The following is a 17285-nucleotide window of genomic DNA, read 5'->3' as shown; positions in this document are numbered from 1 at the left end:
CCCGGGAGACACGGTCGAACGCCTTCTCCAGGTCCATAAAGCACATGCCACAAATCCTCGACAGCACATTATCAGTCCATGCCCAGATCAATAACATCACTCGTTCTGCATATTTCCATGTACATGACATTTCTAGTTTCTGCCCTTCCCTCACCCCCCGCACCACCTCTGTTGTTGTCCACTGTTACCTCTCTTATTGACTGTTGTATTGACTATTTTCTTCAATCTCCCACTGAAATACCTTCATAAGCTTTAAATTATTTACAATTTTGCTGCACGCATCATCACCAGGACTCCCTCTTTTCACCACATCACCCTTATCCTACAGCAGCTGCACTGGCTACCAGTTAAATCAAGAATAGAATTCAAAAGCCACCTGCACACTTTCAAGGCCGTCCACAACCTCGCCCCCCGCTATCTGTCAGACCTCTTACATATTATCACCCCCTCAGGTCATCCTTCTCCATCCACCTCACTGTTCCCTCCTGCCGTCTCAGCACCATGGGGAGACGAGCATTCAGTCGCTCAGCTCCCCACTTCTGGAATGCCCTCCCACCAGACATCCATAACACTGTTTACATCTGTTCAAATCCTTCCTCAAAACACACCTGTTCAAGAAAGCATGCTGTCTGTAATCACTGGTTTTGTGTTGTATTTTATTGCTTCTTATTGTTGTTTTAATGACTGTTTTTATTGAACAGTGTCCTTGAGTGACTTGAAAGGTGCTTTTAAATAAAATACAATCTTCTTATTATGTAGACTGGTTGGGTAAACTCCCATGCCACCTCCAGGATCCCAAACAGGGTATAGAGCTGGTCCATCGTTCTGCGACCAGGACGAAAAGCACACTGCTCCTCCTCAATCCGAGATTTGAGGATCTGACGGACTCTCCTCTTCAGGACCCCTGAATAGACTTTAGCTGGGAGGCTGAGGAGTGTGATATCCCCCTCTAGTTAGAGCAGACTGTTCTCCCTTCTTGAAAAGGGGGACCACCACCCCGGTCTGCCAGTCCAGCGGTACTGCCCCCGATGTCCACGCGATGCTGCAGAGGCGTGTCAGCCAGGACAGCCCCACAGCATCCAGAGCCTTAAGGAACTCTGGGCGGATCTCATCCACTCCCGGGGCCTTGCCACCAAGGAGCTTTTTAACCACCTCAGTCCAACACATAGGAGAGTCTTCCCATCAGCTCCCCATCTCCACTGTACACAGTATTGACGGAGCACCATTTCCCCCTCCTGAGTCGCCGGATGGTGGACCAGAATCGCCTCGAAGCCTTCTGGAAGTCTTTCTCCATGGCCTTGCCAAACTCCTCCCATGCCCAAGTCTTTGCCTTGGCAATAGGCAAAGTCACAGCCCACTTAGCCTGTTGGTACCTACCAGCTGCCTCCAGAGTCCCACAGGCCAAGAAGGCCCGATAGGACTCCTTCAGCTTGACGGCATCCCTCACTGCTGGTGTCCACCAACGAGTCCTGGGATTACCGCCACGACAGGCACCAACGACCTTACAGCCACAGCTCCGGCTGGCTGCCTCGGCAATCGAGGTACGGAACACAGCCCATTCAGACTCAATGTCCCCCGCCTCACCCGGGACATGGTTGAAGCTCTGCTGAAGGTGGGAGTTGAAGCTCGCTCTGACGGGGGACTCAGCCAGACGTTCCCAGCAGACCCTCACAACACGTTTGGGCCTGCCAGATCTGACCGGCTTGCTCCCCCACCATCTGAGCCAACTCACCACCAGGTGGTGATCAGTTGAAGCTCCGCCCCCCTCTTCACCCGAGTGTCCAAGACGTGCGGTTGCAAGTCCAATGATGTGACTACAAAGTCTGTCATGGAACTGCTGCCAAGAAGAGGAATCCTTGATTCCAATCCATGAGGGCTGGTGTCCTGCAGGTTTAAGGTGTGTTGCAGCAGGGAAACTTCTAAAACCTGCAGATACCATCCTTTGAAGATCATGATTGAGGTCTTCTCCAGTTATGGAGGTCTACCATCATGTAGGTCCAACACACCTGATGCAAATGAAAATACAACAACTTTGGCACCTGTCTGGTAATAAGCCAATGATCTGAGGCAGGTTTTTCCATCGGGTAAACACTAAAACCTGCAGGACGGTAGATCTCCAGGACTGGAATTTTGGACCACTGGTCCAGAGTGTCCTGATTCCCCCAACTAATACACCGGAGGTAAACCCAGATGTACAGGGATCAAGTCGAGGGAAATGGGTATGCCCACATCAGCTCAATACCTCTCACCGGAAGCAACTCCAGAATAGAAGAAAGTCCAGTCCTCCTCAAAGAGACTGGATCCAGAACCAAGCTGAGCATTGAGGTAAGTCCAACTATATATAGCCAGAACCGCACAACCTTGCACACCAGCTCAGGCTTGGGGAGGCCCATGTTACCTTTGGACTGAATGATGGATCCAACCCTTTTAGGCTGAGCTAGACTGGGTCCCATGAACAAACGCCTTTCCAACAGGTACTAATGTCTATGTCCCGCCTCCACGCCTGGCTCCAGAAGGGGGGTCAGGAAGTCAGATTTTAATAAACTGGAATCATAAGATCTCAACTCTCCAGCGTTTAGTCTGTACCTCATGTTTTCCATTGACAAAACTGATTGCTGTAGGGACCCCATTGGAAGAGGGTCTGGACAGGTCAGAGTCCCCGCTGGCCAGGATACCTTCACTGGTCACCTGTGTGAGGTCAGGAATCTGTGGGAAGAGGGCGCCATCCACTGGCTGGTTCAGGAAATCTAGGACTCGATCCACTGGAACAGGAAAAAGACAGACAGAAATCTGTTCAATTAATAATAGATCAATAGTGGAAAAGGTTTCTGTTAAAAGATCAATAAATGTCTGACATTTTTATTACTCGCTGTAGTTTACCTTCATGTTGTTTCCTTCTGAAACTTTATTTATCTGCCTTGCTCCTGCAGATCATTCATTTGTAAAGTGTCCACCACTCAACGGCTGCAGTTTGATTTTCTTTCAAAGTTTTGTTTGTTGACTCCTGTTTATGTTTAAAACAGATTATTTTCTGAACTTTCAAAATATAAAATAACATAAGTTTTATGACTAACAGCTGAGTTTTTTCTGCACTGGTCTGATCCCTTCTCTCAGATTAAAACAAGCTGAAGAAGGTTTTTGGATGCGAAACAGTCTCTGGGTTTGTGTTTGTCATGATGAAGGTCAGTCGCTGGCAGCGGCTGCTCTGAAACAATGCGAACTTGTGTCTCCTCATTAGGACTTTATGCTGCACGAGGGGCAACGACATGGAAAGCTAAGTCAAATCATACAATGTGCAAAACAAACTATGAGCAGCAGCAACAATATGACATGTTTACCTGGAATAAATTCAAGTGAGACACAAGATAAATAGCTTGCAAATAAAGACAAGAACCAGAAATAAAGATAAAAAGCAAAAATCACACAACTACACACTGCAGCTGCAGAAAACGGCATCAGATAAACAGAAAGACTAAAGCACAGATGCAAAACAGATGTGATTAAACACCCACCGGAACCAAATCCCTAAAACAAAAAGCAGACAAGCGGCAGAGGAAAACAAAGGGAATAAACAACCAGAGATGTTGGTGATGAAGAGATTCACAGTTTACAGCAGAAAACATCACATGAACTTAGATGATGCAGGTCTGAATTTCATCCTGATGCTGCTGGAAACCATTAGCATCTGAGCTTCAGTGTCATCATCAGCATTACAGCTGATTAGAACTTAAATCCATCATTAGCATCTCATGTCAGATCTGGGAGGCCATTTTACAGCAACATACATGTAAGTTTTATCTTCATTTATGGACATCCATGTGTTTCCAGTGACACTTAATATTATCCTCTAACTGGTTGGCACTCGTTAGCTAACAAAGTAATGTTATTACTTTAATGTTAGCGAGTTTAGTAAGGTAGCTTGACAGAGAGTCCCTTACCATATTTATACCTTCTGTGTAAAAAAAAGAGCTAACTTGTTAAGTAGGCTAAGGAATGATTATTGATTATTCAATCATGTTTGTGTTATTGTGTGTGGGCCTGCACACGAATGCATTTCCACATAGGCAGAGAAATTTACCAACATATGGATTTATAGATTTGTGTGTGTTCAGACTTTTATGTTTTCAAGTCTCAAGTATCATGGTTGCTAGGAGACCACCTGGGGATCCTGAGGACCATGAACAACAAATGATTAGTCCTGGATCTGACATCTCAGTTGGAGAAGATCCAGACTACTGCCCACCTGGAGATGTTAGCACACTGAAGTTTACACCGGTATCACAAATGCATGGCCACATCTCCGCACGAAGGAAAGGTGACAAAAATATAGTGAAAATAATTATTTTTATTAAAATTTAAGACATTTGTAAGTTTATTGCAAAAGCGCATTGATTCTGATTGGGGTGATATTTGACCACACAAATGTACGGACTGGTAGGTGATGGATCCAACAGTCACTGTCAACATGTGACCAGTAACACGGGACACGTCTGACAGAGACCAGACCAGTAACACGTCTGACGGAAACCAGACCAGTAACACGTCTGACAGAAACCAGATCAGTAACACGTCTGACGGAAACCAGACCAGTAACACGTCTGACAGAAACCAGACCAGTAACACGTCTGAAAGAAACCAGACCAGTAACACGGGACACGTCTAACAGAAACCAGACCAGTAACACGGGACACGTATGACAGAAACCAGACCAGTAACACGTCTGACAGAAACCAGACCAGTAACACGGGAAACGTATGACAGAAACCAGACCAGTAACACGTCTGAAAGAAACCAGACCAGTAACACGTCTAACAGAAACCAGACCAGTAACACGTCTGACAGAAACCAGACCAGTAACACGTCTGACGGAAACCAGACCAGTAACACGTCTGACAGAAACCAGATCAGTAACACGTCTGTCAGAAACCAGACCAGTAACACGTCTGACGGAAACCAGACCAGTAACACGTCTGACAGAAACCAGATCAGTAACACGTCTGACAGAAACAAGACCAGTAACACGGGACACGTATGACAGAAACCAGACCAGTAACACGTCTGACAGAAACCAGACCAGTAACACGTCTGACAGAAACCAGACCAGTAACAATTCTGACAGAAACCAGACCAGTAACACGTCTGACAGAAACCAGACCAGTAACACGTCTGACAGAAACCAGACCAGTAACACGGGACACGTATGACAGAAACCAGACCAGTAACAATTCTGACAGAAACCAGACCAGTAACACGTCTGTCAGAAACAAGACCAGTAACACGGGACACGTCTGACAGAAACAAGACCAGTAACACGGGACACGTATGACAGAAACCAGACCAGTAACAATTCTGACAGAAACCAGACCAGTAACACGTCTGACAGAAACAAGACCAGTAACACGGGACACGTCTGACAGAAACAAGACCAGTAACACGGGACACGTATGACAGAAACCAGACCAGTAACACGTCTGACAGAAACCAGACCAGTAACACGTCTGACAGAAACCAGACCAGTAACACGTCTGACAGAAACCAGACCAATAACACGGGACACGTCTTACAGAAACCAGACCAGTAACACGTCTGACAGAAACCAGACCAGTAACACGTCTGTCAGAAACCAGACCAGTAACACGTCTGACGGAAACCAGACCAGTAACACGTCTGACAGAAACCAGATCAGTAACACGTCTGACAGAAACAAGACCAGTAACACGGGACACGTATGACAGAAACCAGACCAGTAACATGTCTGACAGAAACCAGACCAGTAACACGTCTGAAAGAAACCAGACCAGTAACACGTCTGACAGAAACCAGACCAGTAACACGTCTGTCAGAAACCAGACCAGTAACGCGTCTGACGGAAACCAGACCAGTAACACGTCTAACAGAAACCAGACCAGTAACACGGGACACGTATGACAGAAACCAGACCAGTAACACGTCTAACAGAAACCAGACCAGTAACACGTCTAACAGAAACCAGACCAGTAACACGGGACACGTATGACAGAAACCAGACCAGTAACACGTCTGTCAGAAACCAGAACAGTAACACGTCTGACGGAAACCAGACCAGTAACACGTCTGACAGAAACCAGACCAGTAACACGGGACACGTATGACAGAAACCAGACCAGTAACACGTCTGACAGAAACAAGACCAGTAACACGTCTGACAGAAACCAGACCAGTAACACGCCTGACAGAAACCAGACCAGTAACACGTCTGACAGAAACCAGACCAGTAACACGTCTGTCAGAAACCAGACCAGTAACATGTCTGAGAGAAACCAGACCAGTAACACGGGACACGTCTGACAGAAACCAGATCAGTAACACGTCTGACAGAAACAAGACCAGTAACACGGGACACGTATGACAGAAACCAGACCAGTAACACGTCTTACAGAAACCAGACCAGTAACACGTCTGAAAGAAACCAGACCAGTAACACGGGACACGTCTAACAGAAACCAGACCAGTAACACGTCTGACAGAAACCAGACCAGTAACACGTCTGAAAGAAACCAGACCAGTAACACGGGACACGTCTAACAGAAACCAGACCAGTAACACGTCTGACAGAAACCAGACCAGTAACACGTCTGACAGAAACCAGACCAGTAACACGTCTGACGGAAACCAGACCAGTAACACGTCTGTCAGAAACCAGACCAGTGACACGTCTGACGGAAACCAGACCAGTAACACGTCTGACAGAAACCAGATCAGTAACACGTCTGACAGAAACAAGACCAGTAACACGTCTGTCAGAAACCAGACCAGTAACATGTCTGAGAGAAACCAGACCAGTAACACGGGACACGTCTGACAGAAACCAGATCAGTAACACGTCTGACAGAAACAAGACCAGTAACACGGGACACGTATGACAGAAACCAGATCAGTAACACGTCTGACAGAAACAAGACCAGTAACACGGGACACGTATGACAGAAACCAGACCAGTAACACGTCTGACAGAAACCAGACCAGTAACACGTCTGACAGAAACCAGACCAGTAACAATTCTGACAGAAACCAGACCAGTAACACGTCTGACAGAAACAAGACCAGTAACACGGGACACGTATGACAGAAACCAGACCAGTAACACGTCTGACAGAAACCAGACCAGTAACAATTCTGACAGAAACCAGACCAGTAACACGTCTGACAGAAACAAGACCAGTAACACGGGACACGTCTGACAGAAACCAGACCAGTAACACGTCTGACAGAAACCAGACCAGTAACACGTCTGTCAGAAACCAGATCAGTAACATGTCTGAGAGAAACCAGACCATAAACACGTCTGACAGAAACCAGACCAGTAACACGTCTGACAGAAACCAGACCAGTAACACATCTGACAGAAACCAGACCAGTAACATGTCTGACAGAAACCAGACCAGTAACACGTCTGACAGAAACCAGACCAGTAACAATTCTGACAGAAACCAGACCAGTAACACGTCTGACAGAAACAAGACCAGTAACACGGGACACGTCTGACAGAAACCAGACCAGTAACACGTCTGACAGAAACCAGACCAGTAACACGTCTGTCAGAAACCAGATCAGTAACATGTCTGAGAGAAACCAGACCATAAACACGTCTGACAGAAACCAGACCAGTAACACGTCTGACAGAAACCAGACCAATGACATGTCTGGCAGAAACCAGACCAGTAACACGTGACACGTCTGACAGAAACCAGACCAGTAACACGTCGGACAGAAACCAGACCAGTAACATGATTGACAGAAACCAGACCAGTAACACGTCTGACAGAAACCAGACCAGGAACATCTCTGACAGAAACCAGACCAGTAACACGGGACACGTCCGACAGAAACCAGATCAGTAACATGTTTGACAGAAACCAGACCAGTAACACGTCGGAGGGAAACCAGACCAGTAACACGGTACACGTCTAACAGAAACCATATCAGTAACACGGGACAGGTCTGATAGAAACCAGACCAGTAACACGGGACACGTCTGACAGAAACCAGACCAGTAACATGTTTGACATCAACCAGACCAGTAACACGGGAAACGTCTGACAGAGACCAGACCAGTAACACGGGACACGTCTGACAGAAACCAGACCAGTAACACGGGACACGTCTGACAGAAACCAGACCAGTAACATGTTTAACAGAAACCAGACCAGTAACATGTCTGACAGAAAACATACCAGTAACACGGGACACGTCTGACAGAAACCAGACCACTAACACGTCTGACAGAAACCAGACCAGTAACATCTTTAACAGAAACCAGACCAGTAACATGTCTGACAGAAAACATACCAGTAACACGGGACACGTCTGACAGAAACCAGACCAGTAACACGTCTGACAGAAACCAGACCAGTAACATGTTTAACAGAAACAAGACCAGTAACATCTCTGACAGAAAACATACCAGTAACACGGGACACGTCTGACAGAAACCAGACCAGGAACATGTTTAACAGCAACCAGACCAGTAACATGTCTGACAGAAAACATACCAGTAACACAGGACACATATGACAGAAACCAGACCAGTAACACGTCTGACAGAAACCAGACCAGTAACACGGGACACGTCTGACAGAAACCAGACCAGTAACATGTCTGGCAGAAACCAGACCAGTAACACGGGACACATCTGACAGAAACCAGACCAGTAACACGTCTGATCGAAACCAGACCAGTAACACGGGACACGTCTGACCGAGACCAGACCAGTAACACGGGACACGTCTGACAGAAACCAGACCAGTAACACGGGACACGTCTGACAGAAACCAGACAAGTAAAATGTTTGACAGAAACCAGACCAGTAACACGGGAAACGTCTGACAGAGACCAGACCAGTAACAAGGGAAACGTCTGACAGAGACCAGACCAGTAACACGGGACACGTCTGACAGAAACCAGACCAGTAACACGGGACACGTGTAACAGAAACCAGACCAGTAACATGTTTGACAGAAACCAGACCAGTAACACGTCTGGCAGAAACCAGACCAGTAACACGGGACACGTCCGACAGAAACCAGTCCAGTAACACGTCTGACAGAAACCAGACCAGTAACACGTGACACATCTGACAGAAACCAGACCAGTGACACGTCTGGCAGAAACCAGACCAGTAACACATCTGACAGAAACCAGACCAGTAACACGGGACACATCTGACAGAAACCAGACCAGGAACATGTTTAACAGAAACCAGACCAGTAACATGTCTGACAGAAAACATACCAGTAACACGGGACACGTATGACAGAAACCAGACCAGTAACATGTTTGACAGAAACCAGACCAGTAACACGGGACACGTCTGACAGAAACCAGACCAGTAACACGTCTGACAGAAACCAGACCAGTAACACGGGACACGTCTGACAGAAACCAGACAAGTAAAATGTTTGACAGAAACCAGACCAGTAACACGGGAAACGTCTGACAGAGACCAGACCAGTAACAAGGGAAACGTCTGACAGAGACCAGACCAGTAACACGGGACACGTCTGACAGAAACCAGACCAGTAACACGGGACACGTGTGACAGAAACCAGACCAGTAACATGTTTGACAGAAACCAGACCAGTAACACGTCTGGCAGAAACCAGACCAGTAACACGGGACACGTCCGACAGAAACCAGTCCAGTAACACGTCTGACAGAAACCAGACCAGTAACACGTGACACATCTGACAGAAACCAGACCAGTGACACGTCTGGCAGAAACCAGACCAGTAACACATCTGACAGAAACCAGACCAGTAACACGGGACACATCTGACAGAAACCAGACCAGGAACATGTTTAACAGAAACCAGACCAGTAACATGTCTGACAGAAAACATACCAGTAACACGGGACACGTATGACAGAAACCAGACCAGTAACATGTTTGACAGAAACCAGACCAGTAACACGGGACACGTCTGACAGAAACCAGACCAGTAACATGTTTGACAGAAACCAGACCAGTAACACGGGACACGTATGACAGAAACCAGACCAGTAACATGTTTGACAGAAACCAGACCAGTAACATGTCTGGCAGAAACCAGACCAGTAACACGGGACACGTCTGACGGAAACCAGACCAGTAACACATCTGACAGAAACCAGACCAATGACATGTCTGGCAGAAACCAGACCAGTAACACGTGACACGTCTGACAGAAACCAGACCAGTAACACGTCTGACAGAAACCAGACCAGGAACATCTCTGACAGAAACCAGACCAGTTACACGGGACACGTCCAACAGAAACTAGACCAGTAACATGGGACACATCTGACTGAAACCAGACCAGTAACACGTCTGACAGAAACCAGACAGGTAACACGGGACACGTCTGAAAGAGACCAGACCAGTACCACGGGACACGTCTGATTGAAACCAGACCAAAAAGACGGGACATGTCTAACAGAAACCAGACAGGTAACACGGGAAACGTCTGACAGAGACCAGACCAGTAACACGGGACACGTCTGACAGAAAACATACCAGTAACACAGGACACATCTGACAGAAACCAGACCAGTAACACGTCTGACAGAAACCAGACCAGTAACATGTTTGACAGAAACCAGACCAGTAGCACGGGACACGTATGACAGAAACCAGACCAGTAACATGTTTGACAGAAACCAGACCAGTAACATGTCTGGCAGAAACCAGACCAGTAACACGGGACACGTCTGACAGAGACCAGACCAGTAACACGGGACACGTCTGATCGAAACCAGACCAGTAACACGGGACACGTCTGACCGAGACCAGACCAGTAACACGGGACACGTCTGACAAAAACCAGACCAGTAACACGTCGGACACAAACCAGACCAGTAACACGGGACACGTCTGACAGAAACCAGACCAGTAACACATCTGACAGAAACCAGACCAATGACATGTCTGGCAGAAACCAGACCAGTAACACGTGACAGGTCTGACAGAAACCAGACCAGTAACACGTGACAGGTCTGACAGAAACCAGACCAGTAACACGTCTGACAGAAACCAGACCAGGAACATCTCTGACAGAAACCAGACCAGTAACACGGGACACGTCTGACAGAAACCAGACCAGTAACATGTTTGACAGAAACCAGACCAGTTACACGGGACACGTCCAACAGAAACTAGACCAGTAACATGGGACACATCTGACAGAAACCAGACCAGTAACATGTTTGACAGAAACCAGACCAGTAACACGTCTGGCAGAAACCAGACCAGTAACACGGGACACGTCTGACAGAAACCAGACCAGTAACATGTTTGACAGAAACCAGACCAGTTACACGGGACACGTCCAACAGAAACTAGACCAGTAACATGGGACACATCTGACAGAAACCAGACCAGTAACATGTTTGACAGAAACCAGACCAGTAACACGTCCGACAGAAACCAGACCAGTAACACGGTACATGTCTGACAGAAACCAGACCAGTAACACGTCTGGCAGAAACCAGACCAGTAACACATCTGACAGAAACCAGACCAGTAACACGGGACACGTCTGACAGAAACCAGACCAGGAACATGTTTAACAGAAACCAGACCAGTAACACGTCTGACAGAAACCAGACCAGTAACACGGGACACGTCTGACAGAAACCAGACCAGTAACATGTTTGAAAGAAACCAGACCAGTAACATGTTTGACAGAAACCAGACCAGTAACACGGGACACGTACGACAGAAACCAGACCAGTAACATGTTTGACAGAAACCAGACCAGTAACATGTCTGGCAGAAACCAGACCAGTAACACGGGACACGTCTGACAAAAACCAGACCAGTAACACGTCGGACAGAAACCAGACCAATGACATGTCTGGCAGAAACCAGACCAGTAACACGTGACACGTCTGAAAGAAACTAGACCAGCAACATGTCTGGCAGAAACCAGACCAGTAACACGGGACACGTCTGACATAAACCAGACCAGTAACACGTCTGATAGAAACCAGACCAGTAACAAGGGACACGTCTGACAGAGACCAGACCAGTAACACGGGACACGTCTGACAGAAACCAGACCAGTAACACGTCGGACACAAACCAGACCAGTAACACGGGACACGTCTGACAGAAACCAGACCAGTAACACGGGACACGTCTGATCGAAACCAGACCAGTAACACGGGACACGTCTGACAGAAACCAGACCAGAAACACGTCTGGCAGAAACCAGACCAGTAACACGTGACACGTCTGACAGAAACCAGACCAGAAACACGTCTGACAGAAACCAGACCAGGAACATCTCTGACAGAAACCAGACCAGTTACACGGGACACGTCCAACAGAAACTAGACCAGTAACATGGGACACATCTGACAGAAACCAGACCAGTAACATGTTTGACAGAAACCAGACCAGTAACACGTCTGACAGAAACCAGACAGGTAACACGGGACACGTCTGACAGAAACCAGACCAGTAACACGGGACACGTCCGACAGAAACCAGACCAGTGACACGGGACACGTCTGAAAGAGACCAGACCAGTACCACGGGACACGTCTGACAGAAAGCAGACCAGTAACACGGGACACGTCTGACAGAAACCAGACCAGTAACACGGGACACGTCTAACAGAAACCAGACCAGTAACACGGGACACGTCTGACAGAGACCAGACCAGTAACACGGGACACGTCTAACAGAAACCAGACCAGTAACACGGGACATGTCTAACAGAAACCAGACCAGTAACACGGGACATGTCTGACAGAAACCAGACCAGTAACACGGGACACGTCTAACAGAAACCACACCAGTAACACGGGACACGTCTGACAGAGACCAGACCAGTAACACGGGACACGTCTGACAGAAAGCAGACCAGTAACACGGGACACGTCTGACAGAGACCAGACCAGTAACACGGGACACGTCTGACAGAAACCAGACCAGGAACATGTTTAACAGAAACCAGACCAGTAACACGTCTGACAGAAACCAGACCAGTAACACGGGACACGTCTGACAGAAACCAGACCAGTAACATGTTTGAAAGAAACCAGACCAGTAACATGTTTGACAGAAACCAGACCAGTAACACGGGACACGTCTGACAGAAACCAGACCAGGAACATGTTTAACAGAAACCAGACCAGTAACACGTCTGACAGAAACCAGAAAAGTAACACGGGACACGTCTGACAGAAACCAGACCAGTAACATGTTTGAAAGAAACCAGACCAGTAACATGTTTGACAGAAACCAGACCAGTAACACGGGACACGTATGACAGAAACCAGACCAGTAACATGTTTGACAGAAACCAGACCAGTAACATGTCTGGCAGAAACCAGACCAGTAACACGGGACACGTCTGACAAAAACCAGACCAGTAACACGTCGGACACAAACCAGACCAATGACATGTCTGGCAGAAACCAGACCAGTAACACGGGACACGTCTGACAGAAACCAGACCAGTAACACATCTGACAGAAACCAGACCAATGACATGTCTGGCAGAAACCAGACCAGTAACACGTGACACGTCTGAAAGAAACTAGACCAGTAACATGTCTGGCAGAAACCAGACCAGTAACACGGGACACGTCTGACATAAACCAGACCAGTAACACGTCTGATAGAAACCAGACCAGTAACACGGGACACGTCTGACAGAGACCAGACCAGTAACACGGGACACGTCTGACAGAAACCAGACCAGTAACACGTCGGACACAAACCAGACCAGTAACACGGGACACGTCTGACAGAAACCAGACCAGTAACACGGGACACGTCTGATCGAAACCAGACCAGTAACACGGGTCACGTCTGACAGAAACCAGACCAGAAACACGTCTGGCAGAAACCAGACCAGTAACACGTGACACGTCTGACAGAAACCAGACCAGAAACACGTCTGAATGAAACCAGACCAGGAACATCTCTGACAGAAACCAGACCAGTTACACGGGACACGTCCAACAGAAACTAGACCAGTAACATGGGACACATCTGACAGAAACCAGACCAGTAACATGTTTGACAGAAACCAGACCAGTAACACGTCTGACAGAAACCAGACAGGTAACACGGGACACGTCTGACAGAAACCAGACCAGTAACACGGGACACGTCCGACAGAAACCAGACCAGTGACACGGGACACGTCTGAAAGAGACAAGACCAGTACTACGGGACACGTCTGACAGAAAGCAGACCAGTAACACGTCTGACAGAAACCAGACCAGTAACATGTTTGACAGAAACCAGACCAGTAGCACGGGACACGTATGACAGAAACCAGACCAGTAACATGTTTGACAGAAACCAGACCAGTAACATGTCTGGCAGAAACCAGACCAGTAACACGGGACACGTCTGACAGAGACCAGGCCAGTAACACGGGACACGTCTGATCGAAACCAGACCAGTAACACGGGACACGTCTGACCGAGACCAGACCAGTAACACGGGACACGTCTGACAAAAACCAGACCAGTAACACGTCGGACAAAAACCAGACCAGTAACACGGGACACGTCTGACAGAAACCAGACCAGTAACACATCTGACAGAAACCAGACCAATGACATGTCTGGCAGAAACCAGACCAGTAACACGTGACAGGTCTGACAGAAACCAGACCAGTAACACGTGACAGGTCTGACAGAAACCAGACCAGTAACACGTCTGACAGAAACCAGACCAGGAACATCTCTGACAGAAACCAGACCAGTAACACGGGACACGTCTGACAGAAACCAGACCAGTAACATGTTTGACAGAAACCAGACCAGTTACACGGGACACGTCCAACAGAAACTAGACCAGTAACATGGGACACATCTGACAGAAACCAGACCAGTAACATGTTTGACAGAAACCAGACCAGTAACACGTCTGGCAGAAACCAGACCAGTAACACGGGACACGTCCGACAGAAACCAGACCAGTAACACGTCTGGCAGAAACCAGACCAGTAACACATCTAACAGAAACCAGACCAGTAACACGGGACACGTCTGACAGAAACCAGACCAGGAACATGTTTAACAGAAACCAGACCAGTAACACGTCTGACAGAAACCAGACCAGTAACACGGGACACGTCTGACAGAAACCAGACCAGTAACATGTTTGAAAGAAACCAGACCAGTAACATGTTTGACAGAAACCAGACCAGTAACACGGGACACGTATGACAGAAACCAGACCAGTAACATGTTTGACACAAACCAGACCAATGACATGTCTGGCAGAAACCAGACCAGTAACACGGGACACGTCTGACAGAAACCAGACCAGTAACACATCTGACAGAAACCAGACCAATGACATGTCTGGCAGAAACCAGACCAGTAACACGTGACACGTCTGAAAGAAACTAGACCAGTAACATGTCTGGCAGAAACCAGACCAGTAACACGGGACACGTCTGACATAAACCAGACCAGTAACACGTCTGATAGAAACCAGACCAGTAACACGGGACACGTCTGACAGAAACCAGACCAGTAACACGTCGGACACAAACCAGACCAGTAACACGGGACACGTCTGACAGAAACCAGACCAGTAACACGGGACACGTCTGATCGAAACCAGACCAGTAACACGGGACACGTCTGACAGAAACCAGACGAGAAACACGTCTGGCAGAAACCAGACCAGTAACACGTGACACGTCTGACAGAAACCAGACCAGAAACACGTCTGACAGAAACCAGACCAGGAACATCTCTGACAGAAACCAGACCAGTTACACGGGACACGTCCAACAGAAACTAGACCAGTAACATGGGACACATCTGACAGAAACCAGACCAGTAACATGTTTGACAGAAACCAGACCAGTAACACGTCTGACAGAAACCAGACAGGTAACACGGGACACGTCTGACAGAAACCAGACCAGTAACACGGGACACGTCCGACAGAAACCAGACCAGTGACACGGGACACGTCTGAAAGAGACCAGACCAGTACCACGGGACACGTCTGACAGAAAGCAGACCAGTAACACGGGACACGTCTGACAGAAACCAGACCAGTAACACGGGACACGTCTAACAGAAACCAGACCAGTAACACGGGACACGTCTGACAGAGACCAGACCAGTAACACGGGACACGTCTAACAGAAACCAGACCAGTAACACGGGACATGTCTAACAGAAACCAGACCAGTAACACGGGACATGTCTGACAGAAACCAGACCAGTAACACGGGACACGTCTAACAGAAACCAGACCAGTAACACGGGACACGTCTGACAGAGACCAGACCAGTAACACGGGACACGTCTGACAGAAAGCAGACCAGTAACACGGGACACGTCTGACAGAGACCAGACCAGTAACACGGGACACGTCTGACAGAAACCAGACCAGTAACATGTTTGACAGAAACCAGACCAGTAACACGTCTGGCAGAAACCAGACCAGTAACACATCTGACAGAAACCAGACCAGTAACACGGGACACATCTGACAGAAACCAGACCAGTAACACGTCTGACAGAAACCAGACCAGTAACATGTCTGGCAGAAACCAGACCAGTAACATGGGACACGTCTGACAGAAACCAGACCAGTAACTAGGCATAAGTCTGACAGAAACCAGACCAGTAACATGTTTGACAGAAACCAGACCAGTAACATGTCTGGCAGAAACCAGACCAGTAACACGGGACACGTCTGACAGAAACCAGACCAGTAACACGGGACACGTCTGACAGAAACCAGACCAGTAACACGTCTGACAGAAACCAGACCAGTAACATGTCTGACAGAAACCAGACCAGTAACACGTCTGACAGAAACCAGACCAGTAACATGTCTGACAGAAACCAGACCAGTAACACGGGACACGTCTGACAGAAACCAGACCATTAACACGGGACACGTCTGACAGAAACCAGACCAGTAACACGTCTGAGAGAAACCAGACCAGTAACATGTCTGACATAGACCAGACCAGTAACACGGGACACGTCTGAATGAAACCAGACCAGTAACACGGGACACGTCTGACAGAAACCAGACCAGTAACACGTCTGACAGAAACCAGACCAGTAACATGTCTGGCAGAAACCAGACCAGTAACACGTCTGGCAGAGACCAGACCAGTAACACGGGACACGTCTGACAGAAACCAGACCAGTAACACGTCTGATAGAAACCAGACCAGTAACACGTCTGACAGAGACCAGACCAGTAACACGTCTGACAGAAACCAGACCAGTAACATGTCTGACAGAAACCAGACCAGTAACAC

General features: G+C 47.9%; 1 protein-coding gene across 2 annotated transcripts in view; it reads right to left on the bottom strand.

The window, feature by feature from the left end:
* vcanb (versican b) overlaps positions 1–17285 on the bottom strand; it is a 145812-nt gene that overhangs the window by 59677 nt on the left and 68850 nt on the right. For both annotated transcript variants that reach the window (XM_079256561.1, XM_079256562.1), the window contains exon 9: positions 2587–2762. In XM_079256561.1, coding sequence (XP_079112687.1) covers positions 2587–2762 — 176 coding nt within the window. The remainder of the gene's footprint in view (positions 1–2586; positions 2763–17285) is intronic.

The sequence above is a fragment of the Telmatherina bonti genome (genome assembly GCF_933228915.1).
Source record: "Telmatherina bonti genome assembly, chromosome: 17".
In the NCBI taxonomy this organism is placed as follows: domain Eukaryota; kingdom Metazoa; phylum Chordata; class Actinopteri; order Atheriniformes; family Telmatherinidae; genus Telmatherina; species Telmatherina bonti.
Note: the sequence above shows the minus strand (reverse complement) of the source record. Positions and strands in the feature narration are given on the sequence as shown.